The sequence below is a fragment of the Opisthorchis viverrini genome (genome assembly GCF_000715545.1).
Source record: "Opisthorchis viverrini unplaced genomic scaffold opera_v5_69, whole genome shotgun sequence".
Classification (NCBI taxonomy): domain Eukaryota; kingdom Metazoa; phylum Platyhelminthes; class Trematoda; order Opisthorchiida; family Opisthorchiidae; genus Opisthorchis; species Opisthorchis viverrini.
In genome coordinates, this window is record NW_008751725.1 from 1,372,842 (window position 1) to 1,392,981 (window position 20,140).

A 20,140-nucleotide genomic window follows, 5' to 3' on the forward strand; every position below is an offset into this window, starting at 1 on the left:
TATCACTAAACTGGTTGTTTGGCCTTGAGAGAGCAAAACATTGCGCCATTTTAGGGTATATTCACTGGAAGGTAACCATCGGTCAAAGAGGACGTCAGAACCCGTCGACTGCTTTCTGAGATGCTAGTGAAAACCAGTGTACCCAAGTCGAAAAAGACACTTTAGTGCAAAGGTGGTTATATATGCAAAAAGTGTAAGGATGGATGTCGGCCATAATCTACTTCCCGTAATTTAAAAATCCGTTTGTTTTCCGGTGAAGTGAACAGGTTTGTGAGAAATTAGAAATCGCCCCTAGCCACCAGGTGGTGGACATGAAGCTAAATGTGTTCGGTAATCTTCTCATTATTTCGCCATGGCTTTGTAATTCCAAACCGAAAGTGGCAAACTAGCTTAATACAACAGTAGCCACAAAACCACATAACCTTTTGCGTTGGTTCACCAGGTAGTTAGGTCAGCACTCCATATGGGTTTTTCCTACTACCTGTCCGGCATTTACGTAGAAATATGCGGTTACGTCAGCCAAGATAAGTTAATAACTGTCAATCACCTCAGTACGCATCAGCTACAACAATGATAGATCAGCGTTTCCGAAACACAAATAGGAAGAAAGACCTAAATTAGAAGACAAAATCTCTTTCAGTCAGTCAGGTTAATTTTAGTCTGCCACACGGTATGTCATATACTGACAGTTCAGCCCAGGAATAATCTCATATCTTAAGGACAAATGCTCTATGATTGCTGTTAACAATCATTGTTTGGAGAAACTTTTGGCAGTAATGACTGGGTAACAAGATTGCAAAATTAAAAAAGGACACTTATGGTTTATTTCACCAAGTGCTGTACTGTATTCTGCGAACCTGGAATATCATAATCTGCATGTCCTTGAAAATAGCCGGGTGCTAATTTTGGCCTTGTTAACTTGTTAACTTGTTAACTTTGTCTACAACGAAGGAAGCAAAAAATGCAAAAGAATTTAGTTCTGCAAACCTTCAGTCGGATTTAGCAAGGTCTTCTGGAGGAACTTGTCAAGTGTTATTTCTCAGGCTTAGGCTATCTCACATCTTTTGCAAACATTAGATTTGACCCCATTTGCATATCATCACACGATTTTAAACAGCTGATTACCCAGCTTTAGTGGTAAGAAAGAAAGTTAACGACCATATTTAACTGTAATAGAGGAGAGGAAATACAACAACTCCAACCACAACCAACTCGTATATTTGGAGAAAAGTGGGTGAGATTACTGGCTCCTTCCGGTGTTTTAAAAGGTCTTGAGATGTTTGCAACCGCGGTTGAGCAAAGTGCCCTAAGCATGATGATTTGAGACTTACCAATAGAAAGGATGGAAAAGACACTGATTTTCAAAGATGTTACTTTGAGGCACCGAGCCTTAAACAGCCCTATAAAGGAGAATGTCGGTAGCTCAGGTACGTAGATGGTTTGAGACTTACCAATAGAAAGGATGGAAAAGACACTGATTTTCAAAGATGTTACTTTGAGGCACCGAGCCTTAAACAGCCCTATAAAGGAGAATGTCGGTAGCTCAGGTAGCGTAGATGGTCGCTGGCTTGTTCGCTGAGCTGAGCAATTTGATTGCCAACGTTTCATCACCAGTCGAGTTGACATCATCAGTACGTAGTTGTGCGTAGCGCTACGCACTTGCATGGAATCTGCTTCATAACCATACTATCTGTTTTGACCTAGCATTCCAGTGATTACCGTCTGAGAATCAGTCTCTGGGTGGTTTACTGCGAAAGCCCACAGCCAACATTAAAATATGAACAAGCAACTGTCCTTCAAGCTTCATCAGCATATGGCGAACAATTGTACAGAGGTGTTACGAGCATGTCAGGTACTCTTACTCTCATAACCTATCTAGTGATGGAACCTAAAATGTGACATCTAAAGCAAAGGAATGTCACACTTATAGATTGCAAATGCTGTCATTCCTACTCAAAAGGGCATGACAACCGAAGTTAACTGATTGGCTTTACATGTGATCAAGGTGTCCATCATCATATGCTGACAAAAAGGAGGGCGCGCACTGAAATGTGGTGTGCTCGTGGTTGAGTTTTCCGCCAGGTTTGGAAATTTGGTTGCATACTTGTTCATCAACAACCGCCGTGACATGATAATTGCTGTGTTGTTGTGAAGCGGACACTAGGAGTGGTAATTGTGCACAAACAATTGCAACAAGGTCGTCTGGTTTCCCAAACAATTGGATCACAAATTGCGTGACCGGAGCTAGCTACCGTCAATATATGGTGTGAATCCATCATATTGTCAACATTGTTCAAATGTCCAGTGTGCGGGCGAAGTAGACTCGTGCATATTTTTCGTCCTCACATGTCTGAGGCTGCATTTCAAATTCAGGTGCCTACTAGCACACATGATAAGACGTTAGTAAAATTTAGATAATACACAGCAAAGCGGCGAGATCAGCTTGGCAGTTGATTAGCCCACGAGGGCTGAGTTATCGAGATCCGGGATAAAACAGAGCGATGTCTCCAAACCGAATACTTTACACAGCTTAAAGAATGTCCAGTGTTTCGGGTCTTTGAGGAAAATGCCCGTTATGTGTTTGTTTGACTTAACAAACCATATAAAATATATGTAATCTTGAATGAGTAGAGTCTGGATACAATCATGCTGTCCGAAAGAAACTGGATGCGTATCAAAATTTCTGAATCATGCAAACTAACTGATTTTTCACGCATTTTTGCGAGGCTCATCAAGTATCAAATAGTGTTCAAATTGGCTGAGTTTTTGGGGAGTAAGGATTATCGTAGGATAGCACTTGTTGCGCATCTCCAAACGCCTCCATGGCTACTCGTTTAAGTGAACAACGACTAGCCTCCCCGAAATGTACCCATATGTTTCAAAATTGCCAACCATTTTGTGCGAAGACACAGTGCAAGTCGGTAAATTTGGATACAATTAATTTATTCAAAGGTAGTGAATGTTGTAGCCAAACATCTGACATTCTAATATTTATCATATTAACATCAAGTCTTGCTTAAATCTAGACATTGACGGTCTGTCTGCATTAAAACATAATAGTTGCCGTTTCTTACACATAATCAACCAGTGCTCAGTCCCGAATGGAGTAGATAAAACAAGCTAAAGTACGTCGGACTATGTGATTGTGATTTATCGCATACGGACGGGACAACATCCGACAGTTAGGCCAGTAACCTGTTAGGGTGACAACCGGGGAAGATTAATCATATAGATGAAACAACGCATATTGTCTCAGTGTCCGACTTCTTTAAGAGCCGACAGTTAATGTTCAGAATGGGAATGGCTATTAAGAACATGGTTTACAAAACGTTATCATTAAATCAGACGGATCAAGGAGTCTGCTAAAGGAATCTTTTATCAGGGGGAGTAGGCAAGTTAAAAAACTAAACAGGTTATTTTCCTAGCCTCGAAATGCCATAAAAAAGCGACTTATTAGAAAAAATTTAGTCAAACATGATAAAATGGATACGAATCTCATGAAGAATTACCGAGTAGTGCAATTGTTCAGATCTATTTTACGTAATTTTGAACAGAACAAACAAATATATGAATAAAGTGGATGTTCATGAAACGTAATTAATATCTGCATTTTGACTGATGAAGTTTCAAATTGATCATATTGCTACTTGGATCTGGTTTGGAACTGCATGAAATAATGCGACCAGTCAATAAACCGTCCAGTGGCAACTAGTACAAACATTCTGCCAGTATACCCTCTACTGTAGTTGTTTTTTACTTGCGTAACCGATTGCAGCACAAGGACGTTAATATTGTTGAACTTCTGAAAAACGCTAGCCGTCCAGTCTCATCCAGTCACGAAATAACTCCGATTTTACACTTCACCAAAATATGTATTTCCTCTCATTTTTGGTTTAGCTTGTCATCTACATGATCAGTTATATCACTACTCATCGCGTTTTCTGGTTAGTTACAATTTGTTAATTCATTAGGTCTCAAGCTCTGTCGACTCTCTATCTACTTATTGATAAAACCGCGAAACTACAAGCGAAAAATTTTCATGTAAATTTCATATCTGTCTCTTTAGAGTTGAAGATTCTTATCTCGAATAGGGTCTACAGAGACACTGCTTACATTTACGCTAGTTACAAGATTACTGATACCGATATTCGATTCCGTTTTCAGCAGCATTTTGTTCGGCTTTGATGTATCTCCTGCCCAGCGCCCCTGTAAACGGCATCCAACAGTGTAGTCATGGCATCTTTGCATCACACAATTATGTCTTTCCGTGAGTGTTACTTGTCTTGGGATCATGAGTTACATGTAGCCATATCTTCTTGTTTTACCAGCGAAAAATATTTCAACCAGTTTCTAGAGGAGGTTGCTCAATGAAAATTATCGTTTGCTATGACATAAATCTCTTGCAGTCGCTTGAGCAGTGTTCACTCTGGCCTTGAGATAAATTTACTGCACCGGAAAGATAAAAATGACATCTTGGCTTATTTTTCAGACTACCTTCAATATGTCGGACAGTTTAACATTAACATTGTAATTTCGCGACTGTGTATGTGAACAAATGACAATACTGATGCTATAAAATCTCTTTTAAATGGACAAATATTAGACCTCATAGGTTCCTAACATGTTTAGGTATACAGTACATCGTTGCATTGTGAACACTAGACAGCTTGCTGACAAAGTAATAATTTTTACTAGAATAGCTGTACAATTGCAGCACACATTTCAGTGATTCCGTTGTTTATTCACAAGGGAAAATGCCAGTAAGAAATTTGCGCAAACTAAGATCCTGCTAAGACAATCTTACATTCATCGAGAGGTTCGTAAGCAAATACTTCACAACCTTTTCAAACGTGTGTTTTGTTTGTTGACGGAAAAAACAATTCAGTGAGCTTCATCTTTGGAATCGTTGTGTATGGTGGGTAATTCGAATAACCGGGATTTTGAGCCCAAAAAATTGAACTGAAGTTATCCCTGGTGATGCACGTTTACTCGGTAATATCGGTAATGGGTAACCACCTGTTAACGACTACCCACTGTAGCTTCATAAAATGGACCATGTAGTATTTTCTGAGGCAAACAATGAGTGAAACGGAATAGTCTACTTCAACAGCAATGCATTTGATAAACTGTGTGATTTCCCCTGAATGAATAAGCGTGTTCAGCAGGTGTATGAATACACTTAAACCAATATGCAATAGTCATTGCTATTCATAGGCTTCTGACATTCCATTTTAGGGAGAAAACAGTTTCCAGCAATAAAGAGAGGCTATTTATCATGACAAACACCGGTTTAGTAGAGTAAAAAGTTCACAAATCATGTGGACTTCAACTGTTTTTATACCAAGTCCACATTGAAAAATTAAAGTCGGCATTTGGAAATTGTGGTTAGGAACACCAAAAACCATGGTTCAGAATGGCGCAGTTTATTCAAAACCATTCATTCACTACCATCTGCCCACACCGAAGACATCTTGGCACAAGATAGCTATGTTATTGCTAAACTGAAGTGATACGCCTGTTTGGCACTTTTGCGCGTGAACTTATGAAATTTTTCAAGGTATTGTGAGCACTCGCGGAAAAACACCGGGAGGGAGTCTTCCGCCCGAGCGATTACTCAAAAGCGGTTTCACGGCTGAACAGCTATTCTCAGGCAACAGCTTTTGCAGACTAGGTGCGTCTGGTGTTAAAAAATAAGTGATTGGTTACCGAATTCCAACAACAAAAATTACGTAAACAAAAACGTCCAACCCGACCTGCCCACCTCATACAATGTTTCACCCTGTCAACTCCCTGAAAATAAAATAAAGTAATTTTCGCCGTGCCATTCGCCTGAAAGTGCAGTTTCGTAAGCTTGTTATTGGTAGAACAAGATTATTGTGAATTTATATTTCACTGTGCTGCCGAAATACGGCATGGTGTCTATATTAATTTGGGTTCATGCTCGCCTTCGTATAGTTGCATATAGTTTACACGGTCTAGAAACAAAATTTATCTTAGTTTTAGCAAAGTACAACATATCAGTTGGGATTTGATATCTGGCGTCCCATCAGTGTAGAAAGTGAGAATGCACTTTGTTTAAACCCACTCATTTTGAACGTTAGCTTTCACTCTTCAATTTAATGAAGACATTTTATGGATTTTCCTCACTTCAAGAACATGGGCCATTACCGGTAGCGAAAAAATTAGCATTGAAAAACTACATTACATTTCGATATATTTTATGGAACGTGGTTTCGGCTACTGCAATGGGTGCACTAAATTTATAAAAAGTGATGCTTACAGCAGGTGTTGAGTCTGTTTACAATAATCAACTGATCTGGTGATGTTTGGTTTGATCAGATTTCTGATTATCCTCTGTGACCCAGAAGGGTAAGAGTTTTAGCCCCTCTGGCAACGTGTAGTTTTCATACTACCATGGATTTCTGACAAGGCGAAACAGTTGTACATCCGGCCGTAGTTTGGCCAAATTTATGGCATGGAAACTGTTTGGTTACTCACAGTATCCCCCGACTTACCACCAAAACTGTCGAGACCTTGGGTTTTGGAAATTTTGTGCTTGTTCTTGTTTAGTGTCACGTGATACATCCAAATCCGCGAGCAGATTTTTAGTGTTTTCTGTCACTGCGAAAAGCAGCTGAGCTTTTGCTTGCTTGTACCGACAAAAGTAAATTTAATATGCTAATAACGTTTACATGCTGGGAAGAAGTTTGAATATGTCGTAAGTTATTAATTTTAGTTTATGAAACTCTAGTTACACTCAGTGCAAATGGACCAGCTTTTTCTTAGCAGGCTGGTCAATATGGATAGCAAAAATCTTTACAAAGTCAGAAACGCTTGCACACAAATCCAGTCACTGAAGGCACTAATCTCTAAAGTCGCCACGAGTGTAATGTGTGCTTCACTTATGTGTCTTTTAAAACTATCGCTACAGGCAAGGGCATTTAGAATAAACAAGGACGTATCACCACATTAGTATGTGTGACGAATCAGCGATGGGTCATCCAGAATGAGCGAATATGACACCCGCGGTTAGACTGCAACTTGTTAACATAAAACGGCTGTGATTTTACAAATATGTTGTCATAGATGACTTGCGATACCTTTGTTTTTTTCATGTGCATTCCATATGTCTTTCAAGTTCACCATTGTTTGGAAATCGCATTCAACTTAACTGGTTTCCTGTGCAATAACATTCAACAAAGAATGGAGACACCTGTGCATAATTTGTTGCCATTTACATACCACGAGGCTTCAACTAGCTTGACCGGATTCCAGGAGAGAACGGACACAGAAAAACACGCTACTTTAGCATGCACACAACAGACGTTTTCGCGTACAGCATGTCTCACCGGAATACAGCAAAAATCACACAACACAGATCAATTTTATGGCACCACTTAAGCTTGCTGGCTGAGTTATGGGCAGACGATTGGAAGATGATATCCGTCGAAGAAGAGGAAGTCAACTAACAAAGGATTTGTAGTAATTCAGTGAGTCATTGGTGCAATATGATATGTTTCATGGCGGCGAGAACGAAGACTACACACATAAACCCAAGATGTTGGAAACCGTGTCGGTGTGCTGGTGTGTACTTGGTGTAATTCGGCCTATTTATTAATAACTTACGCAAGATACATACCTCATTCGGAGTCATGAATTTATCCCTTATGTGTGCTTGCTTGTAGAAAAGATGGGAAAAACTGAGTTTCCTGACCGGGCGTGATAACTTTTGGGAAAGGAACCGTTGATTTTTGTTAGCGTGCACACAAGACTCGTCAGACTCAGTGTTGCATACTGAAGAAATGGCTTGGCGCCACATGGTTACCCGGCTTTTTGCTCAAAAGTAAACGGCTCTCAAATCATATTCATGAACTGAACGCGTTAAAATTACCCGAAAATAGTTTCTTATTTATTTTCTGCTTGTTAACGAGGCGTAAACCTATTCAGTTTTTTAATTAACGATGCTTCAAAGCTATTTCATTTCGGATCGCAGATGACAAGGTGAAAAACAGCACAAAAAATATAACTTGTACGCTTCCAAAAACTTTTCTGTTTAAAAATGGTTACCACTACTTCAGCTTATTTGAGTGGTTAATACTCCATCATTTTCCGGCTGATCATGTATGCTCACCACGCAAACGGATGCTGAAAGTTAGCCCAATCTGTTTTTGCCATCGTAAATTCCCTAGAGCTTTGGAATTTTTGGAAGCCAAAATTGACAACCAGATTAATTATTCTTCAGAATAGGAGAGTATCAAACACTTTGAACTACAATATGTGGAGCAATATGACGACGGGTAGTACCAATCCCTATATGGCGTATCAGAGACAAGGAATCCGGCAACCCATCTCTTCGAAATTTGTACATGTAATATCATTTGTTCCACTTTTGATTTGTTCCACATTTGATTTGTTCCACGTTTGATTCCAATGGAAAAATCTTATCGCCTATACAGTGTTTCCATCAGTAAGATACATTTTCTCCGCCATTTCTTAGTTGAATGTGTCAATGAGGTGTTATTTTTTACGTTGGGCGATTTCGACAAATATCAAAACCTGTAGCAGCAAGGCACCAACAACCGTGTTTGGTCTGAGATTTATCGTGATTGCCAATGGTTTTGACCCTTGAACATTTATTCGTTGTAAATAGGAGCAGTTGCATTGTTGCATCCAGCCAGAATATTCAATTGTACTTAAATCGGTTCTGATGCCTGATGACGTGTATCACTGTTCGTTGTTCGTAGTCCGCTTATTTGGATGTTTGTATTAGACCAGTCAGTGTTAAGCCGTAGTTGAGGCAGAAGAAGCCAAAATTTACCCGTCTATTCCAGAATGAAACTTATGATGACGAAAGTTGAGAATGAATTCATGTGCCATTATCTAGAAATAGAAGTTAAACAGCACTTTGCCCCCCATGTTTTGCGACAGAAGCATATAATGTTTTCCCGATCAATACTGAATTCTGTCAGATCTGTTTCATCTCGGAACGACCCCCCCCCGGCTTCGAATCGGAAGGTAAAAGCTTAGCCGTGTTATAATTTGTTGACCTAAAACGACATAAGATATAGCGTTGTAAAGTGTATCGTGGCGCAGCTCCATTAAACCAGGTCAACTTACTCTGGTACGTTTGACAAAATGAAATAGCTTTTCTGTGACATCCCTCACAAGAAAAAGGAAAAAGCATGCAAAGGAATGCAGACAAGTTCGTGACTAAAGATACTGGTTTACTTCCTAATTCGGAATTTGTTAGTCAGCAATGTGACCAAAGCACAAATAGAGTTTTTTTGTTATAAGTGACTTTCAAGAGAACCTTTGAACCCACAAACACTCTACAGACCTTCCTCCTCCTCCTGGAAAACCAACACAGACTGCTGAACGATAGCAATCTGTCGGTGTGGATGTGTGTGACACAGTTAATGGAAGAGCGCATAGAAATTCCCTAATAAATTACTTCAGATTACACACACAAAAACATGGACTAGCTGAGGACACGATGGGATACTCACGCGGGTTAGACAAATACTGACTCACGCATTCTTGCAGCAGAATGTGATCTCGGGAACCCCAGCCATGAGAATTCACACGCACTTGCCTAAAATGTCGTCGCTTCACTTGAATGAAACCAAGTTTTAAAAGTTCCATCCACCGTGACATCAACGAACTTTTCGCGAAACATATACCGAAGACATTTATTATTTTCTGGTCTCTGATTATACTTCAAACAAACTTTGTAGTAAATTTGAAGCGGAGCACCACGCCTACATGAAGCAACTAGAGGACACGAAGCAAACGTCCTAATTCAACGCGCTTCACTAGGGCGTAACCCATTTCTTGTCAGATAGCTCTCCAGGGCTTGAAGAATTAGCATGAATAAAATTTTGTTTCGATGATCTAAATCTGAACCCAGAAATCGGTTGACACATATCTATTGTGCTCTGCGCACTGAGGCGTCGCATCACATCACACAGTGGACTATGTGTGCGATATGACCCATACTAATCACCTGCCGTGTCCTATCTCAAAAACTCGCCAAATTTTTGTACTAAATCCAAAGGTTCTCGCTTTTAAAGTGAGTGCACACCAGCAGACTTATGATGTGGTGCTAGCCAGTTCACTGTGGTTTGAATTCACTTGAAGTGATTTGAAAAAGGATGCCTATCTATTGATATTTTACCAATTACTTATCTGTTGACGGGAACCTAATTCTCAAAGCAAGCATCCACTCCGAGTTTTCACAATGCGCCCCCAAATTGTCGGCACATTGAACAACATAGGACACGATTTCTTGGTAGCACCTTTTAGGTTTCCGTTTAGTGGAAGCCAACATGGACAACATTGTATGTAACATGTTCAAGTTTTGTTCCTTGAGGATACAAAACACGTTCGGTTGTGTAGCCAAGCCAGAAGAAAATGTAATCAAGACAGCTTGAAAATGTGCAGAAGTTTTCCCAGCATGTAGCTTTCTCCCGATGACGATTCGGGAGAATTGGACAAAAGTAAATCAGAATTAGAATTGACGCAATACAACTGTAGAAAGAGGGGCGTATTATTTAGACAACTACCCATAAGTTATCACCTAGCAACGTCCGTCCGGCATGGCTTGACAGGAGCTATCGTGCTGCTAAGTGAATAAATGAGAGAACTAACCGTAAAAACTCATCGAGTAAAGTTCATTACGTCACTGCTTCATAAGATGTCTAGCTGTCCACCCGAATTTGCGGATGTGATTTGGCAGTACAAACCAGAACCAATAAAATAAGATCCTTGAATACGTGCCAAAGTAAGTCCTGCCGGCAATTGTTCAGCCAAATGATCCTGCTCAAATAAGCTGCGCGTGCACAGTTCAGCACGGCTTATTTGCAGTTTATTAGACTTACGCTGAGGTGTTTGGTATATTAAAACCGTCTTTCAAATTATTAAAAAATTTTCACACAGCTGGGGCCACTGTAGTGGCATAAGGAGTTGTCAACAGAAAAGGTCCTCAGTGCTATCACGGAGCTTGCCATTTGTGCTTCAAAAACCCACAAATATAAAAGATACAACGTAAGTGGCAGTAAAAGTACATACAGATCTATGAAAATGGAGTAGAGCTAGCGAAAGCAATCAATTGAGTTTGAGGACTAGTATATGTTTCATGCTGTGGTTGTGCTTTGAAAATGACTTTTAGAACTTTGCGCAGCTATGAAACAGTTAGCCTTTACCTGCTCCTTACAAGCTTCACTCAGAATGCTAACCAATTAAAGCAAACTCTTTTAAAGTTCTCCGTTAAGTGATCCAACATTCATGTCATTATTATGTGTTTGTGTTCCACAGGAAGATAGTTCCGAAGCAGACGTTGATCGACGACCGTCGTACAGAAGATTTCACACAGTCGGCACACCTATGTCAAGAAGTTGTAGATGGTCAAGAGGAGGCAGGAAATGCAAGCTGGCTTCGAAAGCAAACACAATCGATCGTATGACCGGAATAGATTATGGCCCACTACTGGAAATGGAATCAGCCCAGAATAAAGGAAGTTCGATTTTACCACGAGAAGAACAGGTTTCGGAGGAGTTTGTGATCAACGGGAAACGATACCGTCAAACCTACCGAAGAAAAGTGGTGCTCGAAAGGAGGACTACGCGTGATGTAGGTTGCTATTGTTTTATTTTGGGTTAGTGACCAATAGGGTTATATTTATACGAATAATTCGTGTTGACACAACATATATCTCTAGTTTTAATCTTTTCAAGGGAAGGGCAGGTTCTTTCATGCTTGACGTACTTGACTTTCAGGCACTGTTTCACACGCTAGGGTTATATTACTCACTACCTGTGAATTTGTGAAATAGAATAGAAACACGTCACATCTAAAAGAAAAATGTGATCCCCTGTACCCATAATCTCTAATCAGATGAGCGTGTTTGTCTATGTAAAAGTGAATAATGCTGTCTCGTCCTTTAGCTGCAACCCTCTTGATTTGACTGTTTAATACGATTTGTGTAACATACAGTGTTGGCTTCCCTCAGCTTCCGACGTAGGATGAGAATAACCTGTAGGATGGTCTCATAAATCGCGCACATGGGGAGTGGTCTGGGCTAAGGAAGGGCGTCATTTTGCACGTCCCATTTGTTCGCATCCAAAAGCCATCCGGTAACTTAAGTGGTTTTAGTAGGTCACCAGCAAGTGGCGCGCTCGACGAAGTGACTTTGTAGACGCGTGCTAAAAAGCAATCACACGGCGGTATGCCGAGCGATGGGGTAAACGGTTTGGCGTTGTTAATTTTTATTTTATTCAACGGAGTGCTTTTTTCGACAAACATGTCGATCATTTGATTATGACTATTTTGATGTTAAGTTTGAAACCATCATTCTGATGGCATGATTGTTGTACTTGATCGGGGGGTGAAGGTGACTCTTACGACCTTCATATTAATGATAACTGCTCACTTTCTTCTCGACAGTTCAGTAATTGCTAGATCTAGCCATTTAAAACCACAAAATTAATTATCTGACGTATTAACTCATACCCGACTACCTATATGTTACTTCTCTCCAATGAAACACGAAAATATATACGGACGGCATTATGGGGCCTAATAACAAATAATGACAGAGCATTATCCAGGTAATGAAAGCATCAAGAAAAAGCAGTGAAAAAATGGTTTGTATAAGCTTACAGGTGATGAAAACCGAAGATACCGGTTTTCTTCATGCAGACAGTAAACGTTACTGCATTAGTCCATTAACATTCCGCCTCTCCCTGAGTATGCATTACGGAAACCACCATAGTGTTCTTATATCGTAAATAACCAAAGCGGACGTAAGATGTGATATCATAAGAATATAAAAATTCAGGTACAAATACACTTTAGGCTAAATGCGCTCTAATACAGTTATCATTGCTCATCTTTGCAATTGCTCTAAAGAGTAAGACTCTAAGAGTAAGACTCAAAGAAACATAACTCAGGTGCTTCTTCATAATGAAGGGACAAATGGCATGAGTGTCAAATATCATTTAATGTTCTCTCCAAAGCCATGTGGTACAGAGAGAAGAGCCACATTATTCTGTGGACGTCGCCAACGTCTACACAGCTTGGACACTTTGGATGACATAAAATTCCACAGTGTATTTTGTGTCAATTTCAAAACCCGGTTGAAGTTTACTGAAAATAATACATGTGGATTTGTAACATGGACTTGAATAAACACAATGTCATCCGTGGGACACGTTTGTACAAGGCACGATTTTTCGCTCCCATTAACTACAGTGAAAGTAGTGAAGTGCTCGCTGTGAAAAAGCTATTTTTAACAGCATTGTCCTGAGCACCGGAAACGGCACTCAGTCAATTTGACGTGTACAAATGGAATTGGACGTTTCTTTTCATAGTGCATCTGCTGTTGGTTTGCGTTTTTTTCAAAACGCCGTATATACCTTCCCCATCTTTGAATAATTTCATACATTTGAGAATGTTGAAGACGGTTCATTCATTATGCAATGCGCAGGCCCGACCACCAATTATCATTAGTTGGTTGTTTAAATGATAATCAAATATCATTACATCTGTAAATCCGAATTGAGGACTTTTCACTATGGTACGATTGATTACCAAAGTTTTCATCTTAAATGGAAGGATGGTAGATCGTTTGGATGCCATTCTGCTAGCAAATCTGATAGGCTAACTAACAATATGAATCACCATTTGAAACGGTGGATAGAGTGTTTCCTACGATTGTCCAGGATCACGTCTTTTTGACGATTTTTCGTAAGCGGACACTCTTTGATTTCTGCTTTCCGTACAATTATTATTGACATCATCTGGCATGAAAGAAAACGTGCATAGGAGTTGTTTAACTAATGTTGTGTGATGCAAACTTGACAATTTTACATAGAAAACCAAATGATCAGAAAAATCTTGCGATTTTGTTGCCAATTTCTGGCAACTGCTCCTTGTGGTCTAACGGAAAACGACAGAACAGTTAACTGCACGCTTTGTTTTCTCAGATTTACACTGCAGGCCCTTTTTCACTCGCCGCTCGTGCGCACCGATCTAGATACCTATTGATTTTCACCTTTCCATCTTTAACCACGTGTGTTCGTCAGTAGGCATTCTGAAACCTGTCAATTTTCCAACGTTTGTATGCTCTGGAGCTGGACAGAAAAGTGTAAATTGTTTTTCTGTGAAGTTCTCCTTATACTGCACCATTTATTTCCAGAAGACGACACTTTCCACGCAGTTTTGTGTATTGCCGACCAAAGCCATGTACTAAGACATTTTGGGCATGAAAATTTCTTACCATTGTTCAGTTTGAGTTTTTAACTATGGAGCCCAGCATCTGATCAAATAATGTTGGTAATAATTTGCCGCAATTCTGCACATGTGTGCGTTTACCTCAACAACAGTTCCACGGGGCGGTTGACTCCCGTCTCTAGATTTCAATACACGAAGACTCTAGAATCTGCTCTTCAGGTGATTCTATGTGGCAATAATGTGGCCTCCGACATCCTTTCCGGAATTTTTTAAAAAAATATATATATGTTGTTCTTAATCCGACTGGGCGGCTAAATTCGCAGCTCTGAGTCTGGAATATCCTTCGACGTGTATTGCTTTGAATGCGTATCCGTTGTGCTGTGGTCGTTCTATCGTGACGTGAATAAACAGGGAGCTAGAAGGTCTTCCATTCTCACAGTGAACATGCCCTCAGCTTCAGTGATTCGTGTAATGACAAATGAACGAGCATTTTTACGTCTTTACATAGACTTCACACACCTAAGCAATCCGTTTTAACTCCTCGCATCTTTCAATCGGGAAATAAAAGTTGTTTACCGGATAATCAAGTCATTCCAAGAGCCAACATGCAGGTGCTATTTAAATACTAAGACGAACACTTTGGATGGTGGTTTAAAAAAATAGTTTTAGTTGTCCAACAATATCACGTAATATCCAGAGGGTGATTCCTTCATATCGCACAAAATGTACACGCAATGCCAGTATGTCGCTTATTTTAGTTCCAAGATAACAGGCTTGAGTACCGTTTTATTAACTTGGTCTTTGGTGCGCGTAGAGTGTGTACATTTTTGACACATGTGTCAGCTACCAGACACACTTATTACTTTTGAAACTGGCCGAATACCCTAGGTGCCATGCCGCTGTGCACCTGTGCCAAGATTTCTCTCGAACACAAACGTTTCACATTCATTCTCAACTCTCTCATTTAATGCTGTCGGTTTCAAACGCTGTTAATTTAGACAGTTTTTAGTGTACTCAGTTGTAGCAAACACCCATTCAAACTTCACACTATCATCTTTGTGTTGACTAGAGTCATGGCTGTGGGTATCATTTGTATTACATCCCGCATGGTTTTGTTCTCTGTAATGTAAAATAACATATCAGTGCCTTCTTGTATCCTCCAAAAAGATGTTGAACGTTGAATGCTATACAGTCATATTGGGCTTAGACAGCATTTCGCCTTGAACGCAACAGCGGTGGAAACATTTCTTGCACATTGAGGGCTTTTGTTAGTAATTTCGACATATCTCATTCAACTGACTCCAAATGATTTCATATTGTTCGTTGGTACATTCGCACCGTATGCAGTCTAATTTAACGGTTTGACCCTACGCCGCTGTTAGGGCTGCTGACTATCAGGTGTGTAAAGCAGAGTAAAATGCACTTATTCTCATTCAGTGTGCTGCAGTACATGCAACCATTCGCATAAAATAGAGTAATGCGTATGTTGGACATTTTAGTCGCCATACTGTTGAGCCATATCTGTGCTTTCAAGTGCTCTCCGCTGAAGAAAACACATTTCACAAACGACCTCTGGAAACATACATAGTGGATTTGTTGGTCAAATCTTGGATGGTCTGCAACGTAATGCTGCATGAAGATTAAGTAGACATGTAGCCTTGATTTAGCCTTGATCTAGCCTTGATGCTCACTCTAGAGAGCTGATATGTTAACTTAAATAAACTGACAGGATGTCAGCCACTCAATGTCTGCAAGATAGAGTGAAAAAAGTCTAAAATATCCAATAAGTAGAATGTTATTCATTCATTCTACTTCAGGAATTATCCCCAAAACACCTCAGTTCAGTGCAATTGTAAAATGATGCTTGCAGCTTTGACCGTAAAATTCCTATTACCCTGTCACGTTTCAGGGCTCATCACAATACAACTGTCACCATGTCTTTATTTTCAGTAGCCGAAAACTTTTTCGATCTTAAAAATCACCGAGACAAACCAATTGTAGACATTTTGTGATGCAGTGAAATTGAATGGGAACCAACGTAAGAACGAAAAGTTGAGCCTTCGTATGTTGCTAGAAATAAAGAAGCCTCACAATTTGTCATACGCGTAAACCGCTGCTAATCGTCTTGTATGCTTATGATCGGAATACACACTAAACTACCAAGTAAAGATAAATTCCGGCATAACGGCCTCAAGTGGCGGGCTTTTGTTACTTAAATGCATGGTATAAATTGTCTTGTAAGAATAACTCATGACTTTCAGAATAAAATTCCCATACAATACCTAGCTGCAACATCCAGTACAGCCGGCTACCCATCAAATAAATTCAGGGTGGGTCACAGTGTTGCCCTAACTGGGGTGACGCAGAAAATTTGGCAGCTAAACACATATTTCATGGTAGCCTATAATTTTGCTTCCTGAGAAATTTCCGACAAAAATTATAACTGTTCATTGCACTGGTACATGCAATTCGTGTATTGTAGTTCCTAGACGCTGACTCGTTCGTGGATATATAATCCATTCCAATAGTTCCGTTCCTGTTGATCCGATTTCACCTGTTTATAGAGAAGACCGCTAGATTTGTTTAAACCTCCTTTGTTACGCTTCCAGTCATGAAACCTGTTTGTCCTCCGGATGCTACAGTTTCCCGTAAAATTGTAAACTCCCATAGAAAAAACCATCATTCAATGAGGAATGAGAAGTATAATGGAGCATACAGGCCTTTGAGTTCCCCACAAAAGTCCTCAAGTGTTCTGTGGTCGGCATTCAGATTAATCCTTACTGATGTGTAGTATACTACAAATCACATGTCTCTAATACTTTTACGTTTCGTGGCCTTGAAGACAGCAGGACAAAACGATAAGAAAATTCATCTCTGTGAAGTTATAGCTTCATTAGCACCTCTCACTGTACTCGTAAACTTCCCAAATCTTTCGACATTTTTACTAAAAATTGGCAATACAGCTCACGAAAGATACCACCGTTCTTTTTCACAGCTGCATCCGCTGCGTAAGCCAATTTTAATTTTTCGGGATATTGTTCTTGTGGTCAGTAAACATACTGGTCTCTGCTACAGCGAATTCTAAATCTTGGCGTCCGCTTTTGTAACTATACACCCCCATCCTGTAGTTTTTATGTTTATTGAATCCCACAAATATAGCGTTCACGCGAAAGCACCTTACTGAACAGGAGGGCTTTTACATGAGAGAAAGTCCCATCAAAATCGTAGATCTTTGATTGGCCCTCTCAAGAATGTTAGGGAGTGTTTTGACTGGTTTTCGGTATGATCGTCGAGCTTGGTAGCTGGATTGCGAACGTTTCATCACCAGTCAATATGACGACGCCAGTGCGAGTTTTCCCTGCCTGGAGTGATGGAGTATAACAAGTAAATCTTGCGTACACCTGGCCGTTACCGATGAAATGTACAATGCTTAATAGAGGAAACCGTGTAACATATTTGCCTGACTATGTACTCTTCTTAGTCACCAGCAAATGTCACTCAACCTGGTGAATTCTTATGGCCACAGGATAATTCAGGTGGGTTCAGACGCCGCATTGATAGAGAAGGATTTTTCACGAAATGTTTGTCCACTGATGCTGAATCAAGCAGATTTACGGTTATACAAAGATCACGGCCATCGTCCACATCCATCGAACTACAATTGAGGCTTATCAGCGCCACTGTAAGTGGCACACTTTGTTTTGATCAACGCTACACGTATTCCCAGGTTCTCGCATTTTATAAGGCTTGGGGCTTGGTTATCTTACTTCGCTAGTGCGCGTGTTTGGGTAGGTTACTCTGCACCCGATATATGGTCGGTAGATCGTTTCTAGTAGGTGCCTAAATGTCCTACATAGAAGATTCTCGAAAACAGATCACGAACGTTCACGTTCACTAACCAGAATTTGTGATACTATACGGCACCGGCCAACCGCGACGGTGTAGTGGGAAAGCCTCTCGGGTTCTGTTGAATTTATGTTTTTATTTTTTGTTTGGCGACGACGCGACGTCTATTCAACTAATTACCAAGGTTATAAACATCTAAAACCATTGCACACAGCAAGCAGACACGGCAGTGTCGACTACAGAGGACAAAAATGCCCCGATTTTACTGTTTTTACTGAAAACACTCACAACAAAGAATGATTTACATGAAAGATAAGTGAGCTCTGTGTGAACTGACTTTTACCGGAGAAAATGCGGTGCCTGCGTCACCAGATAATGTACTGACTGCTATCTTTTTCCCCAAGCACAATTCTGACTTCATAAAACTGGGACGGCGAACGATAGCATGGATCAACCACTCATTTGAGGAAATAACATCCGGATTAAAAGATTCAAGATGGCTGAAAGTACCAGTCTATTAGACCGTAAATACCCGTGACACATTTTCTTTCTCCCAAAGCTCTGGCTGTACTAGAAAGGAAACAATGAAAAATATGATTAGGTGTTCCTTGTGCACGCGGTACAAATACTGCCGGCAAATACTTTCACCAGATTTCCCCCACTCCCACTATGGTGCAGCCAGCTCGGCCAGAATTGCTGCTTCATGCCTGAAAACCTGTGATACTTGTAGGCTCACGTCCCAAAATTGCGAAACCAACACAGCTGAGACAAGCGAAAAAGGACTTTTGAACATATTGTCTGCCTAAGAGTGTTATGAATATGGGAAGTTCACAGAAACAGTAAATTCCGATTTTTATGGTTACAACCATTGATAATCATTGACAAGGTATATCGTTGGAATCAACTTCTATGTATGCCGAGTAAATGGCAAAAGTTCATCACTGTCGCAGTCAGAAAATGGATTTTCACGGAAACACCCCGAAACAATGACAAAATTATCTACTATCAAAATGGGCAAAAGTAAAGGCTGTTGTTTTTATTCTTTATCCAATCCGAAATCTTTTGAAGAATCTTAAGTTATCGCAAGGATAACAACTGCAAAACGATGGAAATGCAGTAGAGAACAAAGTAAGCTTTGATTACTAATAACTTGCTGTTTAGAGCTCAAAATTCGGAATAAGGCGCAAATGTTTTAAAATACAAGTAATAACATTTTCGCTTTAAAATTGGGGTCGACAAGGAGCCAAACCATATTAATTTTATAATTAAAATGATGGTATGTCCTGGCAGAATGGAGCTCAATCTGATAGTTTTGATTGTTTGGAAAACTAAGCGAAACTTGGAGAAGATGTCTTTTGGCGCTTTGCAAGGAGACACATGTTTGGTAGAAGAAAGAAACTGAATAAAGGAGTAACACATGTCGAAAAGGAGGTGAAAGCGGGGTATATGAGTAACAAAATAAGGTGAAAGCAACGCGGATGAGTCGGAAAATCCAAAAATGGGACGAAACCTTTGGCAACACGGTGAGACAAATTAGAACATTTCGCACTAAATCACTTTTTGGCACAGCAAGTTTCGAACGGTGCTATGGGTTAACATATTGAGCTTCATGCCAGATCATTCATCTAAATTGAGTTACACTAATTGACAAATACTGAATGCGGACTTGCATTTGTCAGAAAGTAATTAAAAACCTTCCGGCAATTGCATTTTTCTCATCCACCATACCACAATGAATTAAAAACCTTGGGAACAAAATCAACCCCGCGCTTAGTTCAAATGTTGTATTTGGTTATAAATGCTCATCGAGGTCCCTCAGTTATTCTTCCGTTATCAACTGAGCAAGACACGACGAGATAAAGGCGGCCGTCAGCAGTAGGTGTAACAGAAGGCGAACCGACAGGCGCGGCTCAGTACTGACAGAACCAACGATTTTTAGTGCGTGTCGGAAGTAACAGCTGTTGTAAGCCCAAGTTCACTTTGGACCAATTGAGTGACAGGACTTTTAGCAATCACGCGCTGGTTGTTCACTGTTGTCTAAATCACAAAGAAGCGTAACCGAATC

The 20,140-nt window shown here is 40.1% G+C and overlaps 1 protein-coding gene across 1 annotated transcript in view; it reads left to right on the forward strand.

The window, feature by feature from the left end:
- T265_04300 (hypothetical protein) overlaps window positions 1-20,140 on the forward strand; it is a gene marked incomplete at both ends in the record, with an annotated part of 60,433 nt that overhangs the window by 1,506 nt on the left and 38,787 nt on the right. The window contains one exon of the mRNA XM_009168999.1: window positions 11,314-11,628. Within this exon, the coding sequence (XP_009167263.1) occupies window positions 11,314-11,628 (315 nt within the window). The remainder of the gene's footprint in view (window positions 1-11,313; window positions 11,629-20,140) is intronic.